Source organism: Aphelocoma coerulescens, chromosome 11 (assembly GCF_041296385.1).
Source record: "Aphelocoma coerulescens isolate FSJ_1873_10779 chromosome 11, UR_Acoe_1.0, whole genome shotgun sequence".
Lineage (NCBI taxonomy): Eukaryota > Metazoa > Chordata > Aves > Passeriformes > Corvidae > Aphelocoma > Aphelocoma coerulescens.
In genome coordinates, this window is record NC_091025.1 from 1153874 (window position 1) to 1181641 (window position 27768).

The window sequence follows — 27768 nt, forward strand, 5'->3', positions numbered from 1 at the left end:
ATCCCACGGTTATCCACTTCCGTTGGGAAGCCCTTCCCTCTGGCATGGATGCAAACGGCTCAGCTGCACACACTGGGAATGGGGTCCCAGGCTGCCACAGTGCCAAACTGCAGGGATGGGACCCCATGGGATTTGGATATGCCAGCGGGGAATGGAGCCAGGGTGGGCCGGCTTGAGACTCAGGGTCTGCACACCCAGCCAACCCACCCCAGCTACAGCCCCTAGGGAAACAACACAGCAGAAGCGGGGATTTATTCCACGTATTCACCATTACTCAGCAAAAAAAGGGAAAAAAGCTTTACGGGAACAAGGATGAGTTACGGTTTGACTGTGGCCTACCTCAATCCTAGCTCTAGAAGGTGAAGGGGAGGGAATAAAGGATGGAGAAACAAAGAGGGGGGGAAAGATTTCTTCTCCAAACTAAATAAAAGGCTGAAAAAGCTGCTCCATGCACAATTCTAGTGGCACAGGGGACTCTGAGACCTTTGGAAGGTTCAGTGTAGTGAGGGTGCAGAGTATTTTGTGGAGGGAAGGGAGCTCCAGGCTACGGGAAGCACAAAGGAGCTGAAGAAGAGGGCAGTAAAACCCCTCTGGGAATTAAGGACAAGAGCCAGGAGAAGAACAGGGAGGGGAATAGGATGGGAATTGTGTGTAGAGGAGGCCAGAAGGGGACTAAGCTGCCGTGGGGACAAGGGACAGCTGCTGTCGATTAGCTCGGACATGCTCAGACAGTCCTTGTTCCCCATTAAAGAGAGGGGCCCTGGACAGGGCCCATTGCTGTGAATTCAGCCCCCCTCCCTGGACAGAGACCAGCCCATGGATGCAGCCCCCCTCCTCAGAACAGGCCATGCCCACAGCGAGTCCATGTGTGATTTTATTGGAGTGCAACACGAATCTGGGGGCGATGCCAGAAGGTCTGGGGAGAGACACCCTGGGCTCAGTCCCAGTCCCCGTCGCCCTCGGGATTGTCCTCGCGGGGGGGCTCCTGGAACTGGATGTTGGCCAGCATGTCCCGCATGGCCGCCATCAGCCTGTTCACCCCCTGGTTGAGGTCCTGCACTGCTGCGGCCTCGTCGTCCCCATTGTGCCTGATGTCCCCCTGCAAGAGAGCAGAGCTGCGGTGGCAGGGACAGGCACAACACTGGTGCCAAGTCAGCACCAGGCTGTTGCCAGCTGCGGCTGCTGGAGCGGGAACACCACGGGGGAAACGGTGCACCCACATCCCAGTGTACACTCACCTGCAAGTTAAAATTTGGCAACAGTGAGCGGAAGAAGAGGGATAAAGAGCTTTCATTGGAGGGGTGGCTCGTCCTGGAAGACACAAGTGGCACCACGGTGAAGGGACAGCTCAGTTTGTGACTCCTCAATGGGATGTGGTGGAGCTGGGAGAACCATGGCACTGCAGGAACCAGCCCTAAGGGAGGGAACTGCGGGTTCCAAAGGGATTCTGAATTCAGGCAAATCCAAGCAGCAGCTCTGAGCAAAGCAGCCACTAAGAGCACAAACAAGGCCAGGTTGGAAGAAGCTTGGAGCTACCTGGTCTACTGGAAGGTGTCCCTGCCCATGGCAGGGGGTGGAATGAGATGAATTTTAAGGTCCTTCCAACCCAAACCATTCCAGGATTCCACGATTCTACCAGCTCCGCTCTGAGTGGGTTGGTGTGGAACACACACACAGCATCACCCCAACACCACAACTGGCTGTACTTAAGCTTCCATTTACCCCAAACTCTCCTGGGTTAGCTGTGGCCTGGGTTTTCCCTGGCTTTTGCCCTATGGCAGGGAATGGCCAGTGGTGACCACCACGGGAAGCAGCAGGACCAGTCCAGCCTGTAACTCTGCCTGCCAGGAGCACCACGGCTCTTCCTCTGCCATGGAGGAGGATATCAGCGCCGAGCGCCCACGTGCAGCCTGGCCTGGGGCTGAGGGCGTGCCGGGAACACGCCGGGAACACGGCCGGTTGTGCCAGCACAGGCACCAGTGGTGGAGGTGGTACCTTTCCGGTCGGGTGTAGGAAACAATGGAATCCAGAGGAGGGAGGGGGTCAAACCCCATCACTGGCTGTGAGGTCACCTCCTGCAGGAGAAGAAGAAAGGAAGGAATGAAGGAGAAAAGAAGGGATGAAGGCTGCGCATCCAGCAGTGGCAAACATGGGGGCCCAGAGAAGCCACAAGTCACAGGGGTTAGGATGGGCCCAGCAGGGACACAAGTGCCACGCCACCACGTGCAGCCACAGCCCCTGTGCCCCATCAGGCCCCTCACCAGAGGCAGGGCTGCCGTGGCCTCCTTCATCTCCGAGAGGATGATGTGCCGGTAGATGTTCCTGGGAGCGCTCTGGTACCGGATCTTCCTCCTGAGCCGGGAGGGGACAGAGCAGTGCGCCCTGAGCAGGCACATTCCCGTTTCTGCTGCTCCAGGCGCAGTGTCAGCAGCTTCCCTGGCTCCAGGGGACAGGCCACATTGGATGGAACTGGCTTACGGTGAGCCAAAGGCGGGTGGCAGCTACTGAGCTCCAGAGAAAGAGCAGAGAGCTTGGGGACGAGCAGGTTGACCTTGGCTTAGGAGACCTGATGGCTCTCCTGTTTCTCAGCACTGGGAAGTGTTTCTAAGCTCTCACCTGCCCTGTGTGGCCATCCCTGCCCTTCCAGGCCACCCCTCCACCCTCTCCAGGATGTTTCCACGAACAGGTGACAGCCAAACCTGGGGAAGGCAGTGCAGGATATGCAGTGCAGGTTCAGCTCTACATTCCCGTTTGTGAAAAGCATGGAAGAGCCTCTGCCTTCCTGGCCCCATGCCATGACCCTCAGCATCAGAGCAGCAGCTGGGGGGCTCTGAGCCCTGTCCCAGACACTGGAACCGCTGCTGCCCAGGACAGACCCTCTGTCCCACTCTGTCCCCTGTCTCTGGCACAGGAGCCCTGCCCTCCACCTTTGTGCTCACTTGTGCTCAGCCTCCTGCACCAGCGCGTCCCCGGCCTCCACCATGCGCAGAACCTCGTGGACGTGGGGCTCCAGCCAGGCCATGACAGCCGGGTCCTTCCACAGGGCGTGTGTCCTGCCCACGTACAGGGATGTCAGCTGGTTCAGGGCGGGTGACTGGCTATGGGAGATGGCTGTTACTCACGGCACCCTCCTGTTCCTCCTGCTCCTCATGGGACAGTGAGGGACTCAGCTCTGTGCTGGGCTTTGGTGTGGGAACATGAGAGGACTTGCAGGCTCCTGCCTGGCTATTGCCATCCACCTTCACCAGATCTTCTGCCTCCATCTATTTTTAGGCTAAGCAGAGCCATGAAATGAGGGAACACTGCCCTGGCCGGAGGGAGAGCCTTCATGTGCTGAGGAAGACCACGTGTCACGGCAAGGCAGACTGGTTGGAGACAGCCTGCCCTGGGAGGACACACATGTCACGCTCCCTCTCTGCACACACTAGCAAGGCTTTGGGGTGAACTTCTGACCTGTCCACCTTGAGGTGAGGTGGGTCTGTCAGCCTGATCCAGAGGCCATTATGGAAATCCATTATCAAAGGGATTATCAAATGAGGCATTATCAAATGAGCCTACTCAGGGAACACAAACAAGCTCCTCCATTAGCTGTCTGAGCATGCAAGATCCCCGCCGCCGGCAAAATCGATCCCTTCCCTTTGCTGAGAACATCTCCAGGCCTTACCTGATCTGGGCATTCAGCCCAAAGAAAGGGTGGGAGGTGACCCTGGCATCGGGCTGCACGCTGCAGTGATCCAACAGTGGCATCAGAACTGCAACACAAAGGCAGAGAACTCGTCTGGATCTGTTGGTGAGGAGCAGTGTGGGGTGGGGTCACCCCTTGCAGACAGTCACCCCCCTCCTCGGGGCCAGCACCCCCCGGGGCACCAACAAGGACACGAGGAGGGGGTGAGGACACTGCTGGTCCCTGTGCTCACACAGGTGTTATTTCAGTTACCCCAACAAGCAGCCTAAAAGATGTTTCCAGCCCCCACAAACTGAATCCCAGCTGAAGAGCTGGTTCTTCCTGCTGCACACACCCTCCCCTGGGCCTGAGGGCAGTGTGCTCCTTTCATGGACAGCAGCACCCACAGGATGAAAGGGAGAGTGATGGACACCCATGGGGCGAGCACATCTAAAACAGAGCTGTGCCTCGGAGGGACAGCCAAGGAGACTGGCTTGTCCTTGCTCCGGGCAGCCCTGAGGAAGTGAGACATCTCCCTGCTCTGAGATTCCAGCTCTCACCCTCCCCCAGCCTGCTCACCCCTGACCATCACTGGTGGAGAAACATCGGTTGCTCTAGGGAGGGAGGACAGAATCATGGAATCACAGAACTGTAAGGTTGGAAAAGCCCCTAAGACCATTGAGCCCAACCATTCCCCCAGCACTGCCAAGGCCACCCCTCACCCATGTCCCCAGGTGCCACATCCACACAGCTTTTAAAACCCTCCAGGGTTGGGGACTCCACCACTGCCCTGGGCAGACTGGACCAGGGCTGGACAACACTTCTGGGGAAGGAATTGTTCCCAATATCCAACCTTGAGGCTGTTTCCTCTTGTCCTGTTGTTCCCTGGGAGCAGAGCCCGACCCCCCCCAGCTGCCCCCTCCTGTCAGGGAGTTGTGCAGAGCCACAAGGTCCCCCCTGAGCCTCCTTTGCTCCAGGCTGAGCCCCTTTCCCAGCTCCCTCAGCTGCTCCTGCTGCTCCAGCCCCTTCCCAGCTCCGTTCCCTTCCCTGGACATGCTCCAACTGCCCCCAGGATGGACCCCCAGCACAGTGGGCACAGGCACCGCCGTTCTGCCCCGCAGCGTCCGCTCTGACTCAGGGCTCCCTTCTCAAAGGCCCTTTGCAAATTCCTGCCTCTGCATCCGCCTGCCGGGAATCCAGCCCTGGCTCTCACAGAGGACAGTGACAAAGCCCGCGGGGATGGCCTTACCGGAGGGGACAGACTCACCGCTTGGGAACATGATGAGCGCGAGCTGGATGAGCCGGGCCGCTCGCTCCCGGGCCTGGCTCCGCTCCAGCTCTGGGCGCTCTTCCTGCTGGCTCAGGAAGAAATAGGCCAGTGGCACTGAGAAGGCAAAATTGGGCAGCTGGGACAGATTCCGGTGACTCTGCAGGATCAGGGAGAGCGTTACTGAGAAATGATGCTGTGCAGCAGAGCTGGGCTGCGTGGGGTCGGGGCTCTGCCTGCTGGGTTAAGTGAGTTCCCAGCCACTGGCTCGGTGCCCTCATGGCTGAGTGAGCAATTTTGAGTTCTTACAGCTGTTTGCAAGATCCAAGGATTACAGCAACCAACAGCCCATCCTTTACGGATCATTCCCATGCTGCTGGGATGCCAGCTGGGCTGTGAGATCCCTTCCAAAGGGCTCACCTGGTGGGGAGCACCCCAAGCACCCATCCCCTCACCTGCTGGCCACTCACCTCCCACTCCTGGAAGAGGCGGGTCAGGAAGGTGTATTCCCTGGCCCGGAGGGACAGGAAGTCAATCAGCAGCAGCACACAGAGCGGGTCATTCTCAGGATCAAGGCTTGGGAGCAGGGGGAGAAAACAAAACTCGGTGTTACAACAGCTGAGAGAGCTGCCCTGATTTCTGGGACAAACAGCCTCTCCCAGTGACATCCAGTGACTCAGCAAGTGGAGAGAACGGGAACACGGTCACTCCCGCACAGCCAGTGGGATGACAGAGAGGTGCTCGGTGTCCCTGTAGAGGGGACAGTCCCCTGCCACCACCCAGGAGGAGGATCGGTGGCCACAAACTGAGTGGGCTGAAGCCACTGTCACACTTTGCTCTGCTGAGCCTCCAAGCTCAGGCCACACTTCAGTGGTCACAGGCCACCCAAGGCCCCTCCTCACCCATCACCTCTCCAAGAGCACCAGTACAGACCTGTGCAGCTCTAAGGGGTGGGAACGAGCCCATACCAAGCTCAGGAGCAGCAGGACCCCTCTGGGGTGACTATGCCCCCAAACCCAGACACTCCACCCTCGGTGGAGGGACCTACCTCAGGATGAGCTTGCAGAACTCCAGGGCTGTGCGGGGACAGCCCCTCTTCTCCAGAAACATCAGGTGCTTGAAGAGAGCCAGGAAGAAAGCCCTGCATAGGGAACAGTGGCAGGACTTAGAGGCCAGATGTGGAGACACAGTCACCACCACCTCCTCACCCCCAAGCATCACATCCTGTTGTGGCACAGGGTGCCACAGACCCCCCCATGATCCCATCCCTTGGTTTTGTTATCCCTGCAAGAACAGGGACAGCCAACTCATAACCTGCTCTGGAGACTGGGACCAAGACAAGTAAATCCCCCAAGCCCACATCCCGCCTTGTCCCAGTGGTGTGGGGATGGTGACACAGAGCGGGGAGGCCCAACACCTGAACTGGTGACACAGGTCACTGATGGCACAAAGTGTGTCAGCCAGAGGGACTGAAATGTGAGCACCCTCCAGGTACAGCAGTTTAGGAGAGATGGCTTGGGTCAGCTGACTGGAAAATTCCCAGAATAAAGTCACCTTTCCCAGCAGCTGCAGAGCTGGAGTTACATAAAAACCTAGGCTGGGAGGAGTGTGAGTGCTGGGGATGATGGCTGGAAACACACAGCAAGGATTTTTGTGACCATTTAGGGCTAAGGGGTACTGATGGCATGAGAAGGATATGACAGGGAGGGACAGTTCCTACTGCAGGAAGATACCCTTGGGAAAAGGGATGCTTTGTGCAGAAGCTTCCACGCACGAGCTGCCTGTGCTCCAGCACCATCCCAGGACCCCCAACAGAAAGGGTCTCCCCGGCTGAGCAGCAGTGGTGAATCTGGGTGGCTGTGGCCAAAGTGGGCCACCAGGAGCTCCAGCAGAGCCTCCCCGCTCCCCAGCCCTGCTCACCTGTTCTCTGGCCGCCGGTAGTCCAGCCTGCAGGCCCCGCTGGTGAGGCTGAACACGGGGTGGAAGGCGCATTCCAGGCTGTACAGCGCCCGCTCTGGGGACAGCAAGGACAGTGTCAGGGACGGGACAGGGACACCACCCCAGCACAGCACAGCACTGCCCGGCACCCGGTTTAGCCCAAAAGACAGGAAATCAGCTCATTCCCAGCCCAGCAAGGCACAAAGTTACTTCACACAACGTGGTGGCAGCAGGTACCAGGGCAGGATCCACATTAGATCTCACTCTGGGTGGGAAAAGGAACCATTTTGGGATTGAGGCTGGTCCAGCTGCCTCTGCCACAGCTCTGTTCACACGGGAAAGCCAAGCTCCTGCCCTCCACTGCCCTGTGCCAGGGCCTCCCCACAGCCTGCCAGGGAAGGATTTCACACCGACACATCTGCTCCTCACCTCACTCTTACCTATGAGATCCCGGGCCATCTCCTGGTCCTCCTGCATCCGGCACACGTCGCTGAGCTGCAGGAGGGAGTCCACGTGGTAGGGGTTCATCTGGAGCAGCAGCTGCACAAGAGCATTGCAAAGATTCCGTGTCATTACCGGCGTCTCAGGAATTTGGTCTCTGACCCAGGTACCTCCCAGCACCAGCTCTGTGACACACAGCACCAAGAGCTTCCTTAATCCAGCCCTGCCAGATCCATCCCCAAGCTGGAAGGGCACAGGGAGCTCCATCCCTACCACATGAAGGATGGGAGCCCTCAATGGCAGCCTCCCTTGCCCTTGGGCAGCTCCCTCCCAGCTTTTCCAGCAGAGGCCATGCCAGGCCTTTGATCATCTTCACTGTCCTCCTCCAGATCTCTCCCAGCTCCTCCATTTCTTTGAGAGAACAAGATGTAGGCACCGTTACAGTCTGGGGTTTTTCATCTATCCCTCAACAGTTCTGAGCACTTGATCAGGGTTTTGAATCCCCTGGATACTGAGAGGACATTTGGATACATCTATTACAAATCCAGGAATCAACAATAGTAATGGATAATAATAATAAATAAAGATTTACTCCCAGGCTTCAGAAGAGAAGGTTAATCTAAAAACTTTCTCCATTCACTAATTGTATTATAAATAGGCTACTTTTCCCAAGAACCTAAAACCTCAGTTCAGTAAAAAATTCTGAAGCTACTACAAATCTTCTCAGTTTAGTTTGGGGATTTTTTTTTCTCCTAAAACCAAAAAAAAAAAAAGCTTCCAAAGCTCCAGAAGTTTCCATCTGCAGGGTGGGGACCCGTGGGACCACTTACAGCACAAAGACTGGATGTTCCAGGCTGGCCTGGCCCTGTCTGGAGCCACTTGCCTGATGCTTAACCTCTTCCTTAAGGGGTAAGATTCTTAAGTTCCTTTCTAGTCCCCTTTTTGGGGGGACATGGAGCACTCAGGGTCAATGTGATGGGAAAAAACTAAGAAAAGGTCACCAAGACCCTTTTAGCCTACCAGCAAGTGCAGAAAATACACTCACTGAACAAGAGACTCCCCAAAAGTAATGTTTTATGAGCTGAAACCGCGGCAACAAGACAGAGCTGGGCTCCAGCTATGGCAGGACCATGGTGACCATGAACAAACTGTCTGGTATTGGCAAATCCATCTGTTAGATTTTACCCTTAATGGAAAAGGGGAAGACTTCAAGCTGTGTGAATGTCCTCAAGTTTAGCCAGACCCCCTAAGAGGATCAGAGCATCCAGATTAAAATACCATGGAAAGCCTGTCCTGTGTGGGACTGAGCTTGAGCTGTCCCTGGGACACTCACTGCTGCACAGGAATTACCTTGGCTCACTTAATCCAAATCCCTCAATCCAGGCAGAACTGCTGAGCTGGAGAGAGCCCCACGGCCCTGAGCCAAGGGTGGGAAAGCAGAAGGAAATAAACTTTATTTAGCAGACAATGGGCTCTTTAAGGAACATCTCCAGGGCATGTATCCCAGCTCATGTGGCCAGGCCTTCCAGAGAAACATCCCTCAGTTACGGTTTAGTTGGGTGCAGAGCAATTTTGCTGTTGCTTATCATTCTAAACTATAAAAGTTACCATACAGCTTAATGAGCTCAGACATGCATGAAGGACTCCCAACACAAAAGCCTGTTTTTGCTGAAATACCAAGGAAAGACACATTTTTCATCCTTGCAGATGTTTATAAATAGAACAGCTGTTAGTTTGGATTCCCAGTTCATGATGGGTTTATACAATATTCCTCCTTTCCCAGCCTAGAGCTGAGACAAGGGAGCTTTATTCCCACCCTTCCAGCCAAATGGACAGTTCCTGTGGGTTCCTCTCTCAGGTGGTGACCTGGCACGTGCTTGGCAGAGCCACCACGGCTCAGCCACCGGGCCTCCTCTGCACCAAGGAGGTCCCTGATTAACAAGGTGACAGCACAGCTCAGCACTGCGGGGCTGCCTTGCCCCACAGAGGGGGACACAGGGCTCTACTGCCCAAACAAGACTGGAAATAAAACATCCAGGGCTCTGCAAAGGGATCTGGACAGGATGGATCAAGGGGATGAGGCCAGAGGGATGAGCACAGTGAAGTGCTGGGTCCTGCTTGTGGGTCACACCAACCCCATGAATGCTACAGGCTGGAAAAAGTGGCAAAGTGTCTGGAAAAGGATCTGGGGGTGCTGGTGACAGTGAATGGACATGAGCCTAGGCAGGCAGGAAGGCCACTGGCACCTGGCCTGTGTCAGCAATGGCATGGCCACAGTACCAGGGCAGTGCTCGTCCCCTGTGCTGGCACTGCTGGGGCACTTCCAGTTCTGGGGTCAGTTCTCAGCCCAACACAGACATGCAGGGGCTGGAGCATGTCCAGGGATGGGAACGGAGCTGGGAAGGGGCTGGAGCCCCAGGAGCAGCTGAGGGAGCTGGGAAAGGGGCTCAGCCTGGAGCAAAGGAGGCTCAGGGAGGACCCTGTGGCTCTGCACAACTCCCTGACAGGAGGGGGCAGCCGGGGGGGGGGGTCGGGCTCTGCTCCCAGGGAACAACAGGACAAGAGGAAACAGCCTCAAGGTTGGATACTGGGAACAATTCCTTCCCCAGAAGTGTTGTCCAGCCCTGGTCCAGTCTGCCCAGGGCAGTGGTGGAGTCCCCAACCCTGGAGGGATTTAAAAGCTGTGTGGACATGGCACCTGGGGACACGGGTGAGGGGTGGCCTTGGCAGTGCTGGGGGAACAGTTGGCTTAGAGGCTTTTCCAACCCAAACAATTCCACTGAAATGCACCAGCCCAACTTGCCAGGGAAAGGGGCTGCAGGAACACAGGAGGGAATGGCACCACCAACCCAACGTACCACGATATTGTTGGGGTCCATGGACTCCACAGCGTCCAGGAACTTGAACTGGACCTGCTGGTACTCACGGTGGTGCTCGAAGGTGAAGTGCTGCACCCCCCTCCGGGTGTCCAGCAGCTGCATGGTGATACCTGGAGGGTGCAGAGGAGACCTGGGTACCCCAAGAGAACCTCCTCTGCTCTCTCACAGCATCGAAAGCTCACTCACATCACTGGGTCCAGAGCTATACGTGTTTTTGGAAGCTCCCAGAGAGTTTCAATCTTTTCCCCCCTCCCACGAGTCAAAGTCCCACACCCACCCAGAAAGCTCAGGCCGCTCACTCTCCCCAGGGATATTTCTCATTATCCAGCAATTCTGCTGCTAAGATGAGAAGCACCCTCACCCTGCTTCCTCCAAAAGAGGGGAAAACAAATCCAAATTATAAGAGATAACTCCCCAGAGTTCTCTGTTTAGGCAGAAGGTGTATTTCCACCAGCTGAGGAGCAGTTCCCATTTAGATTCCATGCCCTGAGCAGCATCCATGTCACATGGGCCAAGGGTTAGGAGGGCAGGAGGGGGCAGGAGGCAGCCCCAAAAGCCTCACCTGTCTTGCTGTAGCGTGGCCAGGTGTTCTTGGGAGCCGTCAGCCACATGCTGCGGACGTACTGCCGCTGCCTCTGCCTTGGCCTGGGGAGGGGAACACACAGGTCACACCTTCTCTGCACTGACAGGAGGAGGAGGAGGGATGAAACCATGCTAAAGGGAAAAACGAGATCAAAATTCTTCCCCACAGAGAGCCACACAGAGCTGTGCCCAGAGCTCTACGTCTGCCTTCAAGACACAACATACCTGTGCTCAGGCTTTGCCTTACGTGCACCATCTAGGCCAGCCAGTGCCTCCAGCATCTCCACTTCCAGAGCTTCTCTCCCTGTTTTTATCCCTGCCAAACTCTCAGCTGCCTCTGTGCTTCAAACAGCTTCTCAGGTCCAATTAGGAGAGCCCCACAACCCTCTGATTCACCCCTCTTCCTAGCAGGGCCTTCAAATGTCAACTGGATTAGTTTAAGCCGTACTCAAAAATGCACAATTTATTGGTTCAAGAGCAGTTCAGGATCAAGGCTACTCTGAGGGAGTCATGTCTCCTCAGAAAGGGATCATAGACTGTCCTGAGTTGGAAAAGACCCACAAGGATTATCAAGTCCAGCCCCTGGCCTTGCACAGTCACAAGGGACTGCAGTTTCTTCTTCAAGCACCAAATGCTCTTCCACAGACTCTCTCCCTCCTTCCACCTGCATTGCTCCAAGCTCAGACCATTCTTGGTTTTCCAACCAGCTCACGGAAGTGGGGATTTTGTGGATGACAAATTTTTTATGCACAGTGCAGTGCATAAATGCAGAGATGTCACACCCAGGGAGCAACAGGCTCCCTGGAAGCAAGTGCATGAGACACCCTGAGAGTGTTCAGGGTCCACTTTCTGTCCAGAGGCTCTGGAATGGCAAGGGACAAACAGTGGAGAAACAACCAAAATCTATGTCTCTGCACTCTGTGAACTTGAGTGAAAGGACTTTGAAGGGTGATTTGCAAGTAAATGAGAGGGGAAAGAAGCAAAGGAAAAAGCACATGCCAGCAAAAGCCTGGAGAAGTCTTTCCCCACCTTGTACATATCACAGAAAATATTCCTCTGTCTCGATAAGCAACTACTAAATGAGTAACACACCCTGAGCCCGGGATTACCCACCCAGGTGTGGCACCAGGGACTCCTTGAGCCCTGCCAAGGGCAGGACAGACACACCTCCTCGGATTTGGAAAGGGTTTAATTTCAAATTCTGAACTAACCTCTGGTCCCCAAGCACAGCACGAGCCCCGAAGTATCTCTTCAACTCATTCTCTGGATTCAAGTTTCTGAGAAGGTGGAAAGAAGAAAGAAAAGCTCCATCAGTTAAACACAGTGCCACACTCAAGTCTCTCCATCAACACCCAGCACCCCAAAGTGCCTCTGGAAAACCCCCAAACTGTCACACACTCCCCACTGATCAGACACAGCATGGAGAGACTAAAACCGGCCAGAACTGGCAGGGAAAGCGCTGCTCCATCAGACAGGCTTTCTTCCTGCTCTGCTCCAGAGCTGGGGAATACTGCTGCTGCCCTCTCCAGGGCAGCTGGAGCCTTAGCTGGGATGCTCGCGGGAGAAGATCCTGAGTGAATCTCATGTCAAGCTTTACACACCAGGGCTACTGGCACCTCTGCAGAGGTTCTCCCACAGAGGATCTGAGGCTGGAAGGTCCCTCTGGAGACTAATCTGGTCCTGCCACCACTGCAAGCAGGCCTGGCAGCAGAGAATCCCCGTCAGAACCAAACGCAGCTTCCAGAGGAGTGGTTAGAACAGGGATGTGCACAACCATCCCAGCCCTTTCATGCAAGGTGTGGAGTTCCTGGCCAGATCACACTGGGAAGCTCCCAACTCCCTTCCTCGAGGAGCAGATGTGCTGTCACACCAAGGCCAGAGCCGGGTGGCAGCCAGCAGTACCTGTGCTCCACGTAGAGCAGAGGCCGGCTGTCAGTGATGATCCCACCCTGGCTCTGCGGGGCCAGCCCGGGGTCCTCGATCCTCTCCAAAAGGCTGTCGATGTCTTCCAGGTCGTTGTCTTCCTTAAGAGAGGCAAAGCCAAGGCATTTATTACAGGCTGAGTCACAGCAGCCTGCAGGTTACCCAGCAGAGATCACACCCAGCCGCCTCCGGCTCATCCTGATCCCTGGGTGATGGGATGTGGCTCTTCAGAGAATCCCAGAATGGTTCAGGTTGGAAGGGACCTTAAAGCTCATCCCATCACACCCCCACCATGGGCAGGGACATCTTCCACTATCCCAGGTAGCTCCAAGCCCTGTCCAGCCTGGCCTTGGGCACTGCCAGGGATCCAGGGGCAACCACAGCTTCTCTGGGCACCCTCACAGGGGAGAATTTCCTCCCAATATCCCACCTCTCCTTGCCCTCTGGCAGTGGGAGGACATTTCCCCTTGTCCTGGCACTCAAGGCCCTTCCTTGTCCAAAGACATTTTAAATATTTAAATAACAACCTTCACTCTCTACTTTCCACAGAAACACCAAGTTACTGCTGTGAGCCTCATGACAAGGTCTCAAACACTCACATGACTTTAATCCAACTCTCCCATTCCCCATCTTCCAACCACCCCAGGAATCAATCCAGCTGCTCACATCCAACAGTTGTATAACACTTTAACCCTGATTTCCCTCTATTTTCCCCCTATAAAAACAAGTGACACATTTCTTACGTGCCTTTTTCACATCCTCCTCATGATATCCATGGGTGGAACACAGAATTCCATTCAGGACACCCAAGCAGCACTGCCAGCTTGCCTTTTCCAGCTAAATTTAGCCCCTGTGCGTGCAGTGTACACAGGAAAGGGATAACGTGCTCTGCATGGAAGTGCTGGAACAGAGGTTGTATTATCCCTCGTTGGCAAACCAAACTGCCTGGGTCTGGGTGTCCCAGCTGGCCCATGTCCCCCTGCTGCTCGATATTCTTGGATTGGGAAATGAAACAGGCTCTCCAAGAGGGTTCTCCAACCCCAGGAACTCACTCCTGAGTGGAATTCCCAGGCAGCAGGTGGCCAGCTGGGTGCTGGCACTGCTGTCACAGCTTAGCCATTCCCTCCAGAATCCTGTGGCTCAGGATGTTGAGCAAAGAACCTCCCTGGAGTGAACAGGGAGGTTGGACTCCATGATCTGGGAGGTCTTTTCCAACCTTAAGGATTCTGTGATTCTGTGGACAGTTCAGACTCAAACCTCAGCAGAAAACCAGCTCCCACCTGAACCTTGCTCCTATTGAATTTAGAAGATCAATGACTTTATCCATCTGGTACTTCCAGCTCTGGGGTCCCCAGCACTGGAAGGATGTGGAGCTGCTGGAATGAGTCCAAAGAAGGCCACAGAGATGCTCCAAGGGCTGGAGCCCTCTGTTCTAGAGACACCTTAGAGCCCCTTTCAGTGCCCAAAGGGGCTCCAAGAGAGCTGAAGAGGGACTTTGGACAAGGGATAGAGTGACAGGACAGGCTGGACAGGGCTTGGAGCAACCTGGTCTGATGGAAGGTCTCCCTGCCCACACGGTAGTGGATGGAATGAGATGAGCTTTAAGGTCCCTTCCAACCCAAACCATACCAGGATTCCATGATTCAAAAAAGACTTCTTTAAATTTAAATTTAGAAATGGCTTTTTTGCCTCAAATCTCTCCTACAGTCACCTTGGAATTCCCACTTTGCCAACCCCACTGGAGGAACCAGCCTGGTCCCTGACTCAGAGCACACACAAACATACCACAGTCTCTCCTGCTGCATTTTTCTTGGTTTTCCTTTTCTTTTTTTTCTTCCGTGGCTTGTTACTTGATGCCGGCTGCAAAGACAAAGAAGGGAAGAGCTGTCAGCATTCCTGTGAACTGCAGGGGTGCCAGCTCCACAGGAAGACGAACATTTCCCACAGGGATCAGTACACTGAGGGTCCTCAAATGAAACCAAAATTCACCCTTTAGCGTTTGTTAGTGGGTGGAAATCAAGAAACAAGGAGAAAATGGAGGAAAGCACCAAAGATTCACAAAGAGTTAAACCTCAGCTGACTTTCAGATTGATGTCTGAGGCTACGAAATCAGGAGAGAAACAAGTTTAGCTGTGTCAGGTGTGGAGGAAATGCTTCAGCCTCTTTCAGTCTCCAGGACAAGCTGTATTTCTGCTTTTCTGGGGAGCAGGACAGATCCCAATTTCACTCCCATTTCCACAGAAACCAACACCTGACAAAAGCCCCAGTACCAGAGTGCCTCTCCCTGCAGATGCAACTGCTTCAGCTCGGGATGCTGGGGGGGCATTCCCTAACCTGACTGGCACAGCTGAGAAGCACATTTCCAGGATCTAGCAGGTAACACAGCAGGAGATCACAGCATCACGGAACAGTTTGGGGTGCAAGGACCTCCAAGTTTATCCAGTTCCTACTCCCTGTCTAGGCAGGGACACCTGCCACTAGACCAGGTTGTTCCAAGCCCTGTCCTGGCTCTACCCAAGAGCAGCAGCTGCCTGTGCAGGGCTCCCACATCCTACCTGGAGCTCTGGGAGCAGCCACAGGTGTGTCCTGCAGTGCTGGTACAGCAAACTCACCAGGTCAGGGCCTCTGGAGCCACTGCTCACACAGGGACCCACTATCCAGAGCCCTCACTGCCCCTGGGTTGGCAGAGGCCACCAGCACAGCTGGAATGCAAAGTGGACTTTGCTCCTCTGGCACCCAAACCCGAGGGACACACATCCCAAACGCACAGCAAACAGGTGAGACCAGGGGCCAACCCCCTTTGCTCCCCCAACCTTCATCTCCAGAGAGATCTGGGCTGGACTTGCCATGGGAAATTGTTAATGAAATGCCCCTTTCCTTACAAAATCCTGCAAGGAGACACTTCTGGGCTGACACAGAGCACAGGAGGAATCTTGATATCAAATGACAACAAACCACTATGGGGAAGAACAGGTTCAGTGTTCAGTTGACTCTGCTTGAAGTCCTCACATCCCCTGTTCAAATGTTTCCTTGAGACCATTCCCCCCTGGCCCGACCTCGGTGCTCATGTGGATGCAGCACAACGCCTTCCTTGGGTGCCTCCTCTCTGCAGCTGGAAAATCCCTCTGGATGCTACACACAAACCCAGGCCTCAGCACCAAACTGCTCATTCTCCCCCAGATCTGAGTTCCCAGGTTTAAATGTGCGTCCCTGCCCGGGATCCCTGGGGGCAGTTACCGTTCGGTCTGGCTGCCCGGCCTCCTGCCCCTCTCTGTGCCCATCTCCGTCCGTCTCCTCAATCACAGCCCCTTCCTTGCTCCTGTCCTTGCTCCCCTCCTGGCTCCTTCCCGCCGTGTCCCCCTCGCTGAGCCGGGTGTCCGGTCGCTCCTCTCCGGCCGGCAGCTCATCCTCTGACTCCTCAGCTGGGATCTGCAAACAGAGGGACAAGCTGCAGGGACAGCCCAGGGACGGAATTCCCCAAGGATCTGATCCAACACTCCACCTGCAAACAGACGGAGTCATGGACACCCATTGTGTCAAGAGTGTCACCCCATGGCTGCCTGGACAGTCCCACACACATGGAGGAGAGCACAGGACCACCATGATGTGTCCCCTCACACCATGGACTCTGCTCTTCCCAGCCTCGCCTATGCTCACACAGCCAGGCCTCAGGGAAGGACAGGGAATGGCTAGGGCTGGATGAGGTGTCTGGAGAGCAGGACCAGGCTCTGTCACCCCAAGGACCCAGCAGTGCCACCAGGGCCCATCTGACATCCAGCACTGGGATGCTGCAGTGTTGGGAAGGTGGCAGGGATGTTCCTAAAAACAGCTTCACCACTCCAGCTCTGACAACATCCAAACCCAGCCCACCCCCAGGCCTCTCTCCCATTCCCTCCCAGTTCAGCCCCAGTTGCTGCCCCCCAGCTCTGCCCCCCATCCTTCCCACTCACCCACCACCCAAACCGGTCACTCCCACCCCAGTCACTGACCCCAAATCACCGCCACCCACAAACTGTCACCCCCACTGTGTCCCCCTCCCAGTCACTGCCCCCCTGTTCCCTCCAGTCACCCCCAAACCCCGTCAGCCTCTGCCCTAGGTCGCTGTCACTCCAGCCACTCCCAGTGACTGTCACCTCAGCTGTCCCCCAAGTAAGTGCCCCCAGCAACGTCCCCGACTGCCCACCCACTTGTCACCCCCAGTCACTGACTGCCCTGCAGTTATCCCCCCAGCAACTGTCCCCCACGAGTCCCTGCCACCCCAGCTGCCCCCCAGCAACCGCCCCCCAACCGCTGCACCCCGGGGACCCCCGCCTTTGGTCTCCCTCACCAGCTCGAAGCGGTTGCTGACGCCGGCGCGGGGCGGCCCGCGGGGCCCCTTCCCGGGGGCTGGCGGCGGCCCCCCTTCGCGGGCGCACTCGGAGCCGGGGTCGAGGCCAAGCTGGCCCAGCCCCGGCCCCTCCTGACCCCGCTGCTCCCCCCGCAGCCGCCTCAGGGCCCGGCGCGACATCGCCCCCCGCCCGCTCCGCGCCTGCGCCCGCACTGCGCCTGCGCGCCCGCCCCTGCGCCGGGCCCGCCCGCTCGCAGCCCGGGCGCCCATTGGCTGAGGCCGTTCAGGCCCCGCCCCCAGCGCCCCGCGAGCTCCGTGGCGCTGCGCGGGAGCGGCGCGTGAAATATGTCCCGGAAGGGCGAGCGGGGGAACGGGGCGATCGCCGCGGGTCCCGTGCGGGGCACGGCCCCGGGACACGGCGGGGACCGGGGGACAGGCTGGGGTGGGCCCGGCGCTGGGAGCGCGCAGGGAGTGATGAGGGGGCCGTGGGAATGGGGAGCGGGGTGTTCCCACGGTGCTGTGCGGGGTCGCGGGTGGGCACAGCCCCGGGCGGGGGGAAGAAGGATGTGCACATGTGCGCGACTAAATGGAGTGCCCCCATCCCCGATCCCCTCGCACCCCGCAGCACCCTTCGCCCCGCTTCCCCATCCACTCAGGACCAGCCACGCGGCCCCAGGGCAGCCCAGCGGGTTTATTGTCGGAGGGGACATACAGAACAGCCATGCCAGCCCAGGGCACCGGGCACCCCGGCACAGCCAGGGCTTGGCACAGAAGCGGGGCGAACGCAGGGACTGTGAGTGTCCCACAGCAGGATCCATCCCCCAAGAGCTGCCCCGCAGCCGCATCCGTCCTCCCGGGAGCTGCAGGATCCATTCCACCGGGGGCTGTGGGTGCCCCACGACAGGATCCATCCCCACGGGGGCTGGTGGCAGGGACAGAAGGGGATGGCAGGGACAGCGGGAACGGGTCCTTTTGCCCCCTGGTCCATAATGTATATAAATATAGAGGCTGTGTGTATCCATCCTATGTATATATGTACATCGGGGGGCTGTGCCGGGGTGACCGGCACCCCCGTGGCGACCATCACCGGGGCGCCCGGCCCTTCACTTGAGCCACGCGTCGCTGTAGAGGGAGCGGGCCTTGGCGTGGCGCCGGGACGCGGCGCTGGCGTTGAGGACGGCCACGCTGCGGCGGCTGGAGCTGACCACGTCGGTGACGAAGCCGGCGCAGTCGGAGCAGACGTCGCGCAGGACCGAGCCCTGGGCGTAGATGTGGGGGAATTCCTCCTCCACCCGGCGCCAGCACGGCCCCGAGAGCGAGCTGCGGCACAGGGTACCCCGTCAGCCCCCGGCGGGGGAGGAGGAGGGGAGATGGGGAGGAAGGCTCAGGAACTCACTGGAAGGGCTCCCTCCGGCGCAGCGGCACGGCCTTGGGCAGCAGCGAGCCCGGCAGGCTCTCGAAGCCCAGCGCGTAGACGGGGATGTGAGCCAGCTTCTTGGAAGGCATCTTCATCTGCCGGAATGCGGGAGTCAGGGCAGGATGGGACAGGGATGGGATAGGGCACACAGGGATGCAGATGGGTCAGAGATAGGTACAGTGACAAGGCAGGACAGGGACAAGATGGGGCAGGAGAGGGACAGGGCAAGGGCAGGGGCAGGGTAGGACAGGGACACAGTGCCCCTGCTCAGAGCCAGTCCCTTACCTTTAGACTGCAGGAGCTACAGACGGACCTGGGGACACAGAGAGAGGTGGGTGAGAGGGGCCATTGTGGGGACCCTGCTGCTGCCCTCCCAGCCCTGTGATACGGCGCAGCTCGGCACAGCTCAGCATGGTGCTCACCGCTTGCAGAAGAAACACGACGCAGGCCAGGAGAAGAGAGGGAACTTGGCCCTGCAGCAGCAGCAGACCTGTGAGCAGAGCAGGGTCAGCTGGGGGCGGGTGGGGGGGGACTCATGTCCTGCAGTCCCTCCAGCCCCCCATTCCCACCTTCCCCCTCCGCAGGCTGCTGTACAGCTCCTTGCTCTGCAGGAACTTCTCCATCTCGGCCTTGACCAGCACTCTGCGCACGTTGATCATCTCCTCCACAGTCAGGGCCAGGCTCTCCACGGGGTGGCTGAACTCCTGTGGGACAGGGGATGATGTCACACCGGACTGTGGCACAGGGCATGGTCCAGAGCACTCCTGTGCCAGAGCAGAGCATCCCTGGCATTGGCAGAGCATCCCAGGACAGCCAGAGTATCTCCAGCACAAGGACATCCCAGCTACCATGTGTCCTCACACCAGGCTGCCATGCACCCATGGACACGCTTGCCTGGTGTCCCCAGCCCCAGTGTTCCCAGCTGGCGTCCCCAGAACCCACCAGCCAGAGGTGCTTGGAGCTGCTGGCGGGGGCAGCGCTGGATCCGTCCTCTGGCCTCTCCTCCACGGCGCCGAGGGCAGCCCGGGGCAGTGCTGGGCCATCTGGCAGTGGGTGGCAGCTGGCGGGGACAGAACCTGCAGGGAGGGACAGGGAGGCCGTGGCAAGGACGTGTTTCCCGGCGCCACCACTGCTGAAAGGCGCGGCACAGATCCCCTGGGGACACGGACACGGGGACCCCTGGCGGTACCTGAGCGGGGCCGGGGCTCGGGCTGCAGCGGCTCTGGGTCCCGAGGCGCAGCCTGGTCACCCCCCAGCTGGCTCTGCAGCTGTGCCAGGTCCTGCTCCGAGAAGGAGCGATCCCGCTTCAGCGGCACCTCCGTGGCCGGGGAGTCCTCCTCCTGCGAGGCCATGGGCACCGTGTCACCAAGGGCACCCCGGCACCTCCCGTGTTTTCCCACCCCTACAGGTTCCCCCTTGCCTCGGAGAGGTTCATCTCCTCCATCTCGGCCAGGGTGGGCGCCTTGAGCAGGACGCGTGGCCGCGGGCGCACCGGCGCGGCGCTGGCCGGGCACCGGGACAGCTCGAGGCAGGAGCTGGAGCTCAGGTGGCCGGCGCAGGCGTGCGGGATGCAGGGCAGGGAGCTGTATCCTGCGGAGGGATGGGCTCAGCGCCGTGGGGATGGGCACACAGGTGGCATGGCACAGCGGGGAGGGGACACCGGTACCTTTCTGCTCCACGGGCCGGAGCTTCCGCTCCTGCCTGATCTCCTCCAGGATCTTCTCGTGGAGCGTCCTCTGCTTCTGGGGCAGCGGCCGCAGCCGCCTCTCTGATGCCTGCGGGGTGCACAGATGGGACCTCAGGTGGTGGCCGTGGCTCGGGATGGCACTGCCAGGGTGGGGATGGCACCCGTGGGACCCACCAACACTGTCACGCCAGCAGGTGGCCTGGTGTTGGCACTCACCTGCTTCAGGGGGGGCCGGGAGCGGATGAAGTCGAGTATGAGCTCGTGGGCATCCTTCTTCACCCGGGGGGGGATGTCTCCATCCACCTGGGGAGGGAAGGGGGTCAGTGCTGGGCTGGAGGGTGGCAGAATGGAGGGCGAGGGGCTGGCACGGTGGCCACGCTCACCATAACCTTGCGGAGTTTGTAGTTGCGGGCACGGATGTCCTGCATGAGCATCTCGAAGGGCGTGAGCTGGTACTCGGTGGGCAGAGGGTTGAACTGCTTCTCCTGCACCTTCTTCAGCTTCACACCGTGCCGCAGCTCCCGCATCAGCTGCACCCACAGCCGGGCCTGGGGGGACACACGGACACGGCGTCAGTACCCACCCCTCCCCGGCATGGCCTCCATGCCCGGCCCCGCCGCCGTACCCAGTCTGTGTTGCGCAGGTTGCCCAGCTCCGCCGCCGGCCGCTCCTCCTCTTCCTCGTCCTCCTTCAGCTTCTGCAGTAGCTGTTGAGGCACGAGATTCTGTCACCCTGTCCTGGTGGCACTGAAGGTCCAGCCAGGACTGTACCATGGAGCTGCAGCACTGAGCTGCACCCCAAAATACCCTGATTCCCAGCCAGCATGGCAGTCCGGGAGAGGGCGTATGACCAAACCCCGGCACCAGCAGCCCTGGTTGGGGTGGGCAGAGGGGGCACTGCAGTCTCCCCGGTCCCTTGTCACTGCAGGTGTTTTCCCCACCAGGGCAGTGGTGCCAGCGGGCACCCATGCTCACCTCCTTGGCATCGCGGATCTTGGCGAGGAAGGCCATGAGCTCCACGGTCTCTGCGAAGAGGGCGCGGCAGACAGCCTGGTAGTGATTCGGGGCGCCGGCGGGGTCGGCCAGGCGGGCGGCACAGCAGCGCATGGCCTGGCCGAAGGTGCGCACGGAGCGAGGCGGCCCCTCGCCCCCCTCCTCCTCCTCATCCTGCCCCCCATAGCCCTCGTCGGCCGTGGCGCAGCCGCTGTCCTCGGAGTCGCTGTTGGTCATCAGGTCGATGAGCTGCTCCAGGCGCGGGCTCAGCTCCCGCTCCTCGTTCTCGTCCAGCCCCCAGTCCAGCGCCCGGTACACGGCAAAGCCCAGCGACTGCACCATCTGCGGCACACAGCACCGGCGGGGGAGCGGATGCACCCTGGCACCAGTTGTCCCCGCCCCCTCCTTGGTGCTGGGTCCTGTCCCAGGACCTGTGACCCCCGGGCGAGGGGGGCAGGCGGCCGTGCCCACCCCACACTGGGCTGTAATGGCCCCCACGTACCTGGGCTTCGGCGGAGGGCGTCAGCAGCGCGGGCAGGTCTGGGGGAGGAGGGCAGAGTCACCACTGGCACCCATGGCCCCGTGCTGAGTACCCCACCCCGCATCACCCACCCGTTCCGGCTGTGGGGCCCCCACCCTGAGCCGCTCACATCTCCAGCTGCTCCTCCCCCCAGCTGGGATCCCTTCCCTTGCTCATCCCATCCTGGCCTGGTCCCAGGGCATGGCTTCATGGGACAGTGGGCACCTGCATGTTGAACCCTGGTATCAGGCAGTGCTGGCACAGCCTTCTGGAGGGCACATTGTGGGGGCACAGGCACCCACGTACCGCTCACCCCCGGGCCTGGAGGGAGCTGAGAGCTCTGCACCCATGGGGAGATGCCCCCTGAACCCATCTGGGATGTGGGCACTGGCAGTGCAGACACCAGGAGCGTGGGCACCAGCAGCACAGGCACCAGCAGTGTGGGAACTGGCAGCCACAGCTGGAGCATGGCACACACAGGGAACCCAGGACACGCTTGTGGGCAGCTTGAACCCCCCTGGCAGCTGCAGGACAAGGAACACGAGTGGCCTCTGCAGTGTCCCCAGGGCTCCTGGCTCCGCTTCCCTCATCGTTAGCTCTGCATTGAGCTGATCAATGCGGCAGCCACAAGGATGTGCCAGTCGTGTGCCAGCCGTGTGCAAGCCAGGAACGGACAGGAAAGGCAGCACAAGTGGTGGCCCTGCCATGGTACCACACACAAGCCCATCAAGAAACCATGTCCCAGACTGTGCCTGGCTCCCACTGCAGTGCCAGCTTCTGGGATGCCACCTGCTGGGTCCCAGCAGCTCCCTCCAGCCACTGGGGCACAGCTGAGGAGGGAATTCCCATAGGACAGGGGACAGGAGAGGTTCCAGAGGGTGCTGCTGGCTCACCCAGCTCGGATCCAGCCCTGTGCCCTGGCAGAGCTGCAAAGCCACATGCCAGGCCAGTGCCACCACCTGCCCTGGCACCTGGAGGTACCCGGAGCCCTCAGGCTTCACTGTGAAGGCTTCACTAGTTCTTCCATGGGGAGATGGCTTGGGTTGGCACAGAAGCAGCCTGGGAGCAGGAGGTGGCACAGTGGCACTAGTAGGTGGCACTGGCAGGTGACACCGGCTCCAGCCCTGCGGTAGCTCAGGGCAGGGTGTGGGGCCTTTCTCATGCAGGACCAGTGGAGCCGGTGTGACCACGCCATGCCCAGCTGCCACAGGCACGTGCCATGCCTGTGCGTGTCCCTGCCCTGGGCATGGAGCCACCTGATGCGCCCCAGTGTCTGCTCAGCCACCGGCACCGAGGATACAGTGACCCTGCAGTGTCCCTGCCCAGTGTGGGCGAGGCCACACAGTGACCCCATGACACCAGGTGCCATCGCTGGTGGCCTTGCTGTGGGGCGAGACGGGTGGAGACGTTGGCCATGCTCCAGGTGCTCCTTGTGGCGTCGAGCCGCCCGGTGTCACTGCCGGCAGCCAGCCTGGTGACACCCCGGAACCGTCACAGCCATGCCTGGCAGTGCAAAGGCACCTGTGGAGGGATGGCTGGGAGGCCAAAGGGCAGGGATGGGGCTGTCCCGTGTGCCACTGCCTGGGTCTGGAGCGGGGGACAAAGTCCCGGGCGGTGCAGATGTGGGTGACGGGTGCCTGTGCCGTGTGGGTGTCCATGCGTCCGTCCGTCTGTCCTTGCTGTGTGTCCTGCAGCCCCATGGTGGGTGCCAGGACCACGCAAACATCCCCACCTTGCTCCAGCCTCCCTGGGTCACCCAGTGCTGGTGACCTTGTTGGTGCCAGTGCCGGTAGCAGTGCCACACCAGTCCCAGACCCCCAAGTCACCAGCCCACCCCCTCCCCCAGGCCCCAGAGCAGCCCTTCCACCGATACCAGCAGCGCTGGTGTCAGTCCCCCTCGCCAGGGCCAGGGCTTGGGGCTCACCCTCATCCCTGCCGGTGCCGCCTTCCTGCTCCCCGCTGCTGGGACCGGCCTTTTTTCCTGTCCTCACAGTCTCTCTGGCGACCCCCTGCACTACTCCCCTGCTGCCGGTGCCTCGGTGCCTGCCCCCCCCTCCGGTGCCGCTTCTCCTGCCCATCTGCTGCTCCGGTATCGGTTTTTCCCCGCCACTGTCGGTGCGCCCCCCCCGCTGCCGGTACCCCCGGTCCCTCCGCGTCCCCGACGCTGGTGCAGCACCCCCTGCCGGTGCCGGTAAGTCCCGGTACCGGTAAGTCCCGGTGCCGGTAAGTCCCAGGTCTCCGCTCTTTGTGCTGGTAAGTCCCGATGCCCCGGGTCTCGGTGCCGAGAAGTCCCGGTGCCAGTAAGCACCGTACGCTGCTCCCGGTGCCAGCAAGCACCAGTGCGGGTAAATCCCAGCGCCTCGCTCCTGATGCCAGTAAGCCCCGGTGCTCGTAAGTCCCGATATCCCGGATCCCGGTGCTAGTTAGACCTGGTGCTGGTAAGCTCTGGTGCCCCCGTGCCGGTAAGTCCCAGTTCCCCGTTCCTTGTGCTGCTAAGCTCCGGAGCAGGAAAGCCCCGGCGCTGGATCCCAGCGCCGGTAAGCTCCGGTACCCCGCTTTCGGTGCCGGTAAGCCCCGGTGCCCCTCTCCCAGTGTCGGTAAGCTCCGATAAGCCCCAGTGCCAGTAGGTCCCGGTGTCCCGGGTGTCGGTGCCGGTAAGCTCCACTAAACCTTGGTAAACCCCGGTGCTCCGCTCCCGCGGTGCCGATAATTCCCAGTGCCGGCAAACCCTGGTGCCCCGCTCCCGGTGCCCGTAAGCCCCGGTGCCCCGGTGCGCCCCGGTGCGCCCCAGCAAGTCCTAGTGCCCGTAAGCCCCGGTAAACCGCGGTAAGCCCCGCTTGGCGGTGCCGTCCCGTCGTCCCCCCCCCCCCCCGCGCGGGCACCGCCCGCTCCCGCCCCCCCCGGCGGCGGCGGCCCTCACCGTGCGGCGGGGCGGGCAGGCGGACGGAGCCGTCGGCGCGGAGGCGGATGTCGGCGGTGCGGAGCGGCGCGGGGGCGACGGGGGCGGCGGCGGCGGCGCGGCAGCCCTGGAAGCAGAGGGCCCAGGCCTGCTCCTCGTTCAGCGGCTGCTCGTAGCACTTCAGCACCTCCTCCAGGGACAGCTCCCGCGGCGGCCCCGCGCCCGCCCGCGCCATCGCCCCATCCCGCACCGCCGAGCGCGGGCGGGGCGCGCCGGGCGGGGGAGACGGGGCGGGGCCGCGCGGGGCCACGCCCCAATAGACCACGCCCACGCCGTCTCCCCGTCCCGCACCGCTGGGGCGCGCGGCGGGGGCGGGGCCACGAAGAGGAGGGGCGGGGCGGCAGGGAGAGACCCCGCCCCCCACGCCGGCACCGGCACCGGCACCGGCACCGGCACCGGCACCGGCACCGCCGCAGGCGCCCGCCGGGAGGGGCCCCGGCGGCGCTGGGGGGCACCGGGCGGCTCGGGACGGCGCGGGGCCGGGCGGTTCGGGACGATGCGGTACAGTAACGGTGCGGGGCGATGGCACGGCACGGCGCATCACGGCACGGCGCGGTGAGCTCGGTACAGCCTGGCACGGCACGGCATGGCGCGGTGTGGCGCGGCACGTTACAGCACGGCTCGGTACGGTGTGACACGGCTCGGTATGGTTTGGCACAGCTTGGTACAGAGTGGGATGGGGCAGTGGAGTGTGGCATGGCACAGCACGGCTCGGTTCAGTATGGTATGGCTCAGAATGGCACAGCTTGGCATGGCGCGACACAGCTCGGCTCTGCATGGCTCAGCAGGGCACATCACAGCTCAGTACCGGTGGCACAGCTCGGCATGGCATGACACGGTACAGCACAGCTCAGCACAGTGTGGCACAGTACAGCACAGCTCGGCCCAGGCTGCCAGGCTGCAGGGCTGGGAGCAGGGAGTGGTTGCACTGGGCTAACTGGGTGCAGAGTGCAAGGTTCGGGGCACACAGCTGGGCACAGGACACAGGATGTGGATCGCAGGGCATGTGCTGGCGGCAGTGCCCAGCATGGGTGCAGAGCAGTGCTGGGTGACAGCCCCGAGGGACATGAGACCCCCCTGTGCCCCAGGAGGAACAGGGTGTTCGTGGCCCATGGCTCGGCCCCAGCCCTGGCTCTTGCCCCATGGAGCCCACATGCCACATGTGGGGCAGCACATGCAGGGACACGATGGCCTTGGCACCAGGGTCACCTGGGGACACACAAGCAGGAATGAGGGCAGGAACACAGGATTGCCAGTGCCCACAGGGACTCCTGCCACGAGGCACCTGCTCTGTGGGGTCCTGGGGGAGCCCCGGGGCACTCGGCTGGGATGAGGAACTGGCACAGGGAAGGGGCCAGGCTGGAACAGGAAAACATCCTGGAGGGAAGGACAAGAGGTCCAGATGCCAGAGTGTGGTTTGGGCACAGCCAGGAGCAGCAGGAGCTGGGTGAAGGTGCCAGGATGAGCTGGAAATGGGAATATGATGTGGGGGGTTGGCATCCTGCAGCCACTGGGAAAGTCTAACATGAGAGCAGGATCACCTTTGGGCACCAGCTGGTCCCTTCAGACACACGGGGAGGACAGGATTGTCCTGACAGAGCAGAAAGGACAACCAGTGCATGGGAAAGGTCAGAGGGAGCAAATGAACACTCTTGTCATGATGAGCTTCCCATTTCCATGATGGAAGGAGAATAAAACCCTGTCTCAGCTCCATTAACCAATGAGCATAAACTGGGATCAATCCCAGAGCTGTGCTAGCAGGGCTGGGACAGGGATGGAGCTGACACATGGCTGCTCATCTGTCCCACATGGCCAAAGCGCTGCTCCAGGGCTGGAGATATCTGTCAAAGAGCCTGGGATGGAGGAGAAAAGCCCTTCAGTGCCCATCCCAGAGAACCTGAACAGTGCCAGCTCCATCTTTGGGGAAGAAAATGGGATAATGGAGCTGGAATACTGAGAAACTCAGCTCTACGTGGTGCCCTGGGGTTTGAGAAGGGGGAGAAGGGCTACGGGTGACCCAAGGTGTCTGTGCATCTCCAGGAATGCTCAAATGCCACATGGATGGGTGGGACCATGTTGCAGGGAGTTAGGAGCACGGTGCCAGCTTCATCTCCAGCTGGATCCACACAGGATCCTGCACAGCTGCAGCCCCCGGAGCAGCTCGTGGCCACGGCGCCGACATCTCGGTCTGAATTGAGAGTTTTGAACGCCCCGTTTACCCTGTAATCAGCCTGTTTGGAGCCTGCTTGGGAAGCGACTTTCCGGGAGGAAAGCCACCCGTGCTGCCCACCGGAGCAGGGCCGTGCCGTGCCGGCTGCCAGCTTTCCAGCGCCTCCGGACACAGCCGGGGCGGCAGCGTCGGGGATGGGAGCGGGAGGACGTGCGGCGTTTGAAGGAAAACCCACCCTGCAGGATTCGTGGGAAGGCATTTGCATGATAAAGCACGGAGCTCTTTGCTTTGGGTAAATCTGTAATTAATATGGAATCGTGGTGTAATTAAAAGCTGCCGGCGTGGAAAACACAAACAGAAGCCAAGCGTGTGTGTGGATGAGGGAAATAGAATTAAACTCGAAAGAAATAGGGAGGAAGGAAAGATGAAGAGTTTGGGAAATGGTGTCAGAGCACTATGGGAGGGTTGGAATTCCTGGCTCCTTCAGCGTGGAAGCAGGATAAGGCACGGAGCTGGGATGGAGGGCAGGCAGAGCCCTTCCCCAGCCACCTGCAGCAGGGCTGTGCCCCTGTTTCCTTGTGGATAATCCACTCCCGTGGGTTTCAGCTCTCATATGCAAAAAAATTCCTTACAAAGCCACAGGAACCTGGGATGACTGCACGGAGCACCTGTGGGGTGGATGTGCCTCTCCTGCTTTCCCTCCATGCTGCAGTAAACTGGGAACATGGAAGGAGGGAGCATTTTACTTGGCAGTTTGCTCCTGCTGTGTGCTGGCCTTGGATATGGCTGGAGTTTGAGGGGGGACACTCTGAGAGACACCTTGGGGACATTCGGGACCACTCCAGAAGCATTTGGAATACCCTTGGGGACCTCAGGAACACCCCGGGGACCTTGGGGACACCGTGAGGACTTTAAGGTCACCCTTGGAAACTCCCTGGAGACCTTGAGGACATTGCAAGGACCTTGGGAACACCCTTGGAGACCCTGGGAATAAACCCCAGG

At 59.8% G+C, this 27768-nt stretch overlaps 2 protein-coding genes across 2 annotated transcripts; both read right to left on the reverse strand.

Moving 5' to 3' along the window:
* Positions 1 to 856: 856 nt before the first annotated feature.
* Positions 857 to 17225, reverse strand: TCF25 (transcription factor 25). The gene is made up of 18 exons (XM_069026946.1): positions 17022 to 17225; positions 15932 to 16123; positions 14480 to 14554; positions 12674 to 12795; positions 11983 to 12048; positions 10752 to 10834; positions 10169 to 10299; positions 7310 to 7409; positions 6852 to 6945; positions 5980 to 6072; positions 5402 to 5507; positions 4932 to 5091; positions 3665 to 3752; positions 2940 to 3098; positions 2262 to 2352; positions 1996 to 2075; positions 1239 to 1311; positions 857 to 1099 (listed from the first exon to the last, which is right to left on the reverse strand). The coding sequence occupies exons 1-18, from the start codon at positions 17199 to 17201 to the stop codon at positions 938 to 940; spliced, it is 2055 nt and encodes a 684-aa protein (XP_068883047.1). The 5' UTR covers positions 17202 to 17225; the 3' UTR covers positions 857 to 937.
* Positions 17226 to 17699: 474 nt separating this feature from the next.
* Positions 17700 to 24771, reverse strand: SPIRE2 (spire type actin nucleation factor 2). Its single transcript, XM_069026800.1, has 15 exons — positions 24558 to 24771; positions 21620 to 21657; positions 21100 to 21459; positions 20751 to 20831; positions 20509 to 20673; positions 20342 to 20428; positions 20105 to 20213; positions 19859 to 20028; positions 19628 to 19778; positions 19381 to 19514; positions 19008 to 19142; positions 18861 to 18928; positions 18724 to 18751; positions 18418 to 18533; positions 17700 to 18341 (listed from the first exon to the last, which is right to left on the reverse strand). Exons 1-15 carry the CDS (start codon positions 24769 to 24771, stop codon positions 18125 to 18127), a joined length of 2073 nt encoding a protein of 690 aa, XP_068882901.1. The 3' UTR covers positions 17700 to 18124.
* Positions 24772 to 27768: the final 2997 nt, after the last annotated feature.